The sequence below is a fragment of the Camellia sinensis genome, chromosome 2 (genome assembly GCF_055761805.1).
Source record: "Camellia sinensis isolate YWXY chromosome 2, ASM5576180v1, whole genome shotgun sequence".
Classification (NCBI taxonomy): domain Eukaryota; kingdom Viridiplantae; phylum Streptophyta; class Magnoliopsida; order Ericales; family Theaceae; genus Camellia; species Camellia sinensis.
In genome coordinates, this window is record NC_138962.1 from 190,470,402 (window position 1) to 190,476,599 (window position 6,198).

Here is a 6,198-nt window from a genome sequence, read left to right on the forward strand (position 1 = left end):
ATGCTAGGTTTGTCTGAGCCAAAGAAGGAGCAGTACCCAACTTAGCAAAGGTCCAGCCCATCCAATCTCAAAAAAGACCCACTCAGCAAAGGTCCAGTTCATTTGATCCCTAAAGGCTAACTCAGAAAAGATCCATCCAATGCCAAAAGACCCATTTTAAAAAACCCAATCCAGTCGAACACGTCTAGACTAATCCAGTTCAGATACATCAAGGTATAATCGGGTTGAAATCCTTATTAGTCAGCTCTCAGCTTACACCTATCCATTTCCCCGATTGCCAACTTAGCAGACCCGAGATGGCTCAGAGTCCAGAAGAAGTTATGGCCATGATAACGGCCCTAAGCCAGGGAATTGTCATACCAGACGAGACCAATGCTGAAATGCAACGCCCATCTGGGGCATCTACCACCTATCCAGTCTTGGGCCCCCAACTGAATTTTAACCCACCTCTACTAGCTGAAGATTTGCAAGGTCCAGATCTTCGAGAAGGATTGGCTCAAACTCAGGTTTTTAGATCCCTGGTGCAGCCTAATGAGGGGCTTTTTCCCTTTGATATTGATGATTTCAACCTGACCTTGTTAAATATTGCTAACCTTGAGAAGCAATTCAAAAAGGCACAGGGAATTAACTCCATTTCCGACATTGAGGATAGGTACATAGAGGCGGCCGTAAGGCTCCCAAACAAATTTAAAATGCCACCCATTGACCGTTTCGACAGGTCTGGAGATCCTACGGTACATATCCGATTTTTCTTGGACGTCCTGAAATCGATGGGTCTAACTAAGCCTCAGAAACTTTCTCTGTATGGAAGAACCCTGTCCGGTATAACAACCACTTGGTACGCCAAGTTGGAGGATAAAGTGAAACAGAACTGGGAAGATTTGGCTGAGGCGTTTGTCAATTAGTATTCTTACAATACCCAAATTGAAATGACCACCCAAGAGCTTGAAGCAACCCACCAGAATCTTAAAGAACATTTTCTAGAATTTGTTACAAGGTGGAGAGGAAAGGCAACACAAATGACAGATCAACCTTCTGAGAGAGACCAAGTGCGGATAGTGGTGCAGAACCTTGAACCTGATATGTTACAAAAGTTAATAGTCGCTCCACTGTTCACTTTCAAAAATTTGCATGAGTTAGGGATTCAGATTGAAAGTGCATTTAACAAAGGAATTATTCCCAAAGCAAGCGAACCAACAAGGATAGTGTTTTCTAGGAGCACCAATGCTTGCATTAACACTATTCCCAAACCCACTGAAAACAATACCATCGCTACTACCAAAACTGCTGACCCTTTCGCCAATACCAACCCACAAACAGTCGGCCCGACTCGAGCTCAAGGCAGAACCTTTACTCCCCTTCATATGAGCCTAACCAATACACAAAAAGTCTTAATGGAAAGAGGGTATCTCAAACCCCTTTATCCCCAACCTCTTCCTGACCCACTCCCTGCTAAACATAACTCCATCAAATATTGTTGGTACCATCAGCAGTGCGGTCATGGCACTGATCGTTGCAACCATTTAATAATGTTTAATGTGTTGAAAATGTAGTGGGTGAAAGTTAACTTTGTAGATGTTGACTTACGAAACTTTTAAAGGTAAGTCATTTTTGAAAAAATGATGCAAAAATATTTTTCTTAAAAAATGTTTTACTTGCTTTTTGTTTAACCAAATAACAGAAAATGAGTAAAATGTTTTACATCAAAATAAACGAAGCCTAAAAACACCAATATTTTCAAATACCAAAAATGAAACAATTCAAATATTTACGTCTCAAGCATTTTTCTTCAAATAAAGCCCATTTTATTAGAAAATAATGTTAACAAAAATCTAAATCTCATAATCTCCATTTTATTCAAATCAAAATAATATTCAACATAAAACTACATCTCATAATCTGACCATCAAACAAAAAAATAAAAATAAAAATAAACTACATCTCATAATCATGAAACCATGCACAGAGTATTAATGGAGTATAAAAAGATAGCACTGCCCCTTGCCTAGCTCATAAGAGTACTCAGAGCCCCCACCAAAAGTGAAAGCCCAAGCACTACAAAACTCTTGTGACCAAAGTTTCCGACCGCTCCGCTACTCGGAGGTGGCGGTGGGGAGGTAGTTGAGGGAGGAGTTCCAGGAGGTGATGGTGATCCAGTTGGGGAGGTGCTTGCTGCCGTGACATTAACCTCTAGCTTCATGCCTGATTGGCAGTGACCAGCAGTGGGACATATGAAGTACATTGGACCGGTGGTATTAAGGTTAACGACGGTATTTCCTCCATTATAGGATGCGAGGGTGTTGGCGGAGTTGCAGCTGTTGTAGTTGCTTTGGCTAACTTCGTCCACGCTGTGCAAAGAAGCAGTATATGTGAACACTGGCAATCAAGATGAACATGTGATGTGATTAGTTTGAATCTAATTTTTTTTTTTTTAAATTAAAAAATCTTGAGAGGACTAGGTCAATATATATATGTATATTTATATGTTTTAGTCACCATTCAATACTAATTGATTTTGATTTGGTCTACTTTGTTTGGTCAGTGAGATATGGTTCTTCCAAATGAACTATTAAAGAATTCGGCCTTATCTCCAATAAAAATTTTATTAGTTCACAAATTGTCACGTAGTGGCGTAGCGACTCCCAAGAGTTTTCTTTGATAGTGTCATTTCTATTTTTTTAATATCAGGTTAAATAGCATAAAACCAACTACCATGGAATTATTCATAAAATAATAAATTTCAACTCAATGAAATTTCTCATATTCTTAAAAATTGCAATGTTAATTTGTAAAACTAGAAATTCCAGTACTTTATTTGTCCGTTTTCAACTCAATTTCATCATCCCCCCCCCACCCCACAAATCATTCAAATACTCCTATCTTATCTATATGATTCAGCAATGCTAAAGATATAAAAGTAGGAGTCAAAAGCATCTCTCTTTCAACTTTTAGATAATTTTTTTTTTCCAGTTTATTTAAATTATTTCTACCTAATAAGTTATAAACAGAAGTTATATTAAATAGTCTGACAAACTCTCAGAATAAAATTAAAAAAAATAAAATATAAACAATTCCGATAAATTACATCACATAACCCCATTGGATTTAAAACTAGATGAGATTTGGTTTGTAATTTATTATTTGCTGGCTTCAATGTGGTGCCGGCCATGATGTTACCAAAATATTTTTAATTTGGTCTTGTGAATGATTCATTCAGTTAACAAAGATTAAAGTTATACATTTTAACAGCATGTACTTTTATATATAATATATAATCATTTTAAGTTTGTTAACATGGATTCTTAAAACACTCATTGACAAAGTCCATAATTTAATTTGATTAATCTTCCTCAAGAATTTGTTGTGGTGATATGTGATGGGTCCAATCAAGAACAGAAGATAGAATTTAGGGAGACAGAACCCTAGGTTCTAAAGAGAGAATTATCTCAATCAATCAATATTTAATATATTAAAAGTTTTTTACGAGACTCATTTTGAAAAGTAGGTTAAATGTTAATTTTTTTGACTTTTTTTTTTTTATAAATGTGTACAAAAATAGAGAAGTAATGTGATTTCAAAAACCCAATTTTTAACCCAGTTGCCAATATGGGTATTGCATAGTCTACAATTTTAAAAATTAGCCTACATCAATATGGGTATTGCATAGTCATATTAATAATCTATCTTGGGTCTAGTAACTGGAGTTATCATTTTAAAACTTATTCAACAAATCAAGCCCAGGCTTGACTTGGTGATGTTTTTAAATAAGGCTTGCATGCTGAGTCAAAAGTGGATTAAAATCAATTTAATTAAAGATTAGCCAATTGATCATTTGGATCACTGGAGCTTTGCAATGGTTTTATGCATATACAAAAGTAGAGACAAAAAGAAGAAGAAGAAGGAGGAGGAAAGAAAAACCAATAGAAATATTGTTTTTTCACATTTGTTAGATATTTGTCTCATATCGTCTTTTTAACCCATTCGAGTTTGTTAAATATATTATAAAGATTTCTTTACGTAAAATCCATTGTTTTTGGGTTGAGTACCTCTAATAATTCTAGCAACTATGCTAACAAAGCACACAAAATTCAACTACTAGAAATGTGTAGAATATGCCCCCAAAAATGTGGAATTTAAAATCTAACAAGTAGGATTAAGAACTGCTAAATCCATAGCTATCAGTTGCATCCACGGCTATACCCTGTGCATGCAGGCTAAAAGGTTCTAAATGTAACACTCTTCATAGAAAGGAAAGTAATCGAATAATGTTTTTTTTTTTTTTTTTTTTTTTTTGATCAGCAAAGAAAGTTTTATTAATTGAAGGAGTAAACAGAGTAGGGGGAACAAAACACCAAGAGGCTTAGTGTATGTTTGGTGAGAAACCAAACATACAGGGTAAACAAAGCCAAGAGCTAAACACAGCCTTCTGCAAACCTACACAAAGCCTACTGATATTTCTCCTACCCAACCATGAAAGCCGAGCATAATCGAATAATGTTATATGTAGTAATTACTATACTAATAAATGATATGACATAAATATAGAGGTTTTGAGTATTTATAATTTGTATAATAAGTCGGATCAATAATAATAACATAACACTAGTTGATATACTAATGTGTACGTTAATTGGTATATGTAATACCACCGATTTGCATAGAAAAAGAACATTCATGTAGAGAAACACATCCAGAATAATATATCAATGATATTTTTAAAATCAACAATAATAGTAGATCACTTTGAGAGTTGTGAGGGTCCTTTAAAAAAAGGGTCTTATTCATTTTCCTTTTAAAATTATAAGAACAATGATAGACAAGTGAATCACTTTAGGAGTTGTGGGGTCTCTAAAAAATGGGTCTCGCTCGTTTTTCTTTTAAAATTATAAGAACAATGATAGATGTTTTGATTGAAATTAAAACGACTACAAAAATCCATATCATTCTGTCTAGAATTTTTTAATAAAAAATTTGTTTATATATCATCACCCTGCGTAGAAATTTTCAAAAGACTATACCTAACCAAGAGGATTTATGGTAAATTTGTACCACTTTGACCAAGAAAACTTCACTCTTAACCAATGAGACTTTTATGCTTTCTGTATCTGTTTCTCTGTTTTTAGACTAATTGCTAAAAAATTTATATGTATGTGAAAACATCTGTCTCTTTTTTGTAGCTGGTCAAAAGTTAATTTTTTGATTTTTTAATTTTTATAAGTTATATCACCTGTTTTTTTTTTTTGCATGTTTTTTCAAATAAAATAAAATAAATAAATAAATTAATTTTTAACCAACTTTTCAAAACAACCCATTTTTCTCATGAATCCCAAAATGAAAATAAACCAACTTACAGAGAGTGTCACCAACTCTGAATGTTTTGCCAGAAACCCAAGTGGTATAATCCACTTGCTGGGCCCAGCCTGAGGTGTCTCCAACGGTGTACTGTGTTGCGTATGCTGCCGGAGCAGCGATCACGAGGATCATCATCAGAGCAGCTACCATGGCCATTGTTGAATATTGACTACAGCTTTTTATTCTCTTTCTTATATGCTATTTATGAGTAAAATTGATAAAAGAGAAATAGAGAGAAAGAGAGAGAGGCACAAAAATGGTAGATGGTATGGAAGGGTGTTATATAGACAAGCTAGTTCCTGAAGTAGGTAATGTACATTATTTTTGAAAAGCAAGACAAGAAGTTACTTCTCATACTTTTCTTTCTTTATTTCTCTTCTTCAAAATTAATTGTTTATATGTTAGGTGCCTGCCTTCCCTTCCCATGTCTACCTAATGCATTTGACTCTCTCTCTCTCTCTCTCTCTCTCTCTTATGACTTTCAAAGCTTATTATGATGTTTTGGGCTTTTTGGCTCAACTGAAAATGTGGCTTAGCAGGCTGCTGCTTCTTCTTCTTTCTTTCTTTTTTCATTTATTTTTATTTTTTAATATTATATATATATATATATATATATATATTATGACTCCTAATATCTATAAGAGGAAGGGAGAAGCGGCGAGATGTGAACCTTTGAGCTCATGAACAGAAGTATAAACCCTAAACGCCCGAGCACTTGATTTGCTTCTTAACAAGATTTAGGATTGCATATAGTTGTCCATTTTACGAATGCAATAGAGATCTCTATTGCTTTTAATAAGGTTGTAAAATATCATCAAATCTTAAAATCAACAATTTATAACTATT

At 34.3% G+C, this 6,198-nt stretch overlaps 1 protein-coding gene across 1 annotated transcript; it reads right to left on the reverse strand.

Moving 5' to 3' along the window:
* Positions 1-1,821: 1,821 nt before the first annotated feature.
* Positions 1,822-5,793, reverse strand: LOC114309092 (stellacyanin). The gene is made up of 2 exons (XM_028254791.2): positions 5,352-5,793; positions 1,822-2,376 (listed from the first exon to the last, which is right to left on the reverse strand). The coding sequence occupies exons 1-2, from the start codon at positions 5,506-5,508 to the stop codon at positions 2,006-2,008; spliced, it is 528 nt and encodes a 175-aa protein (XP_028110592.2). The 5' UTR covers positions 5,509-5,793; the 3' UTR covers positions 1,822-2,005.
* Positions 5,794-6,198: the final 405 nt, after the last annotated feature.

What these genes read in the sequence shown, in the direction of transcription:
- LOC114309092 (XM_028254791.2), bottom strand. Translation starts at nt 5,508, where the DNA reads ATGGCCATGGTAGCTGCTCTGATGATGATCCTCGTGATCGCTGCTCCG. An exon ending in CAGAGTTGGTGACACTCTCT is followed by an intron (nt 2,377 to 5,351) that starts GTAAGTTGGTTT and finishes CTTGATTGCCAG; the next exon opens with TGTTCACATATACTGCTTCT.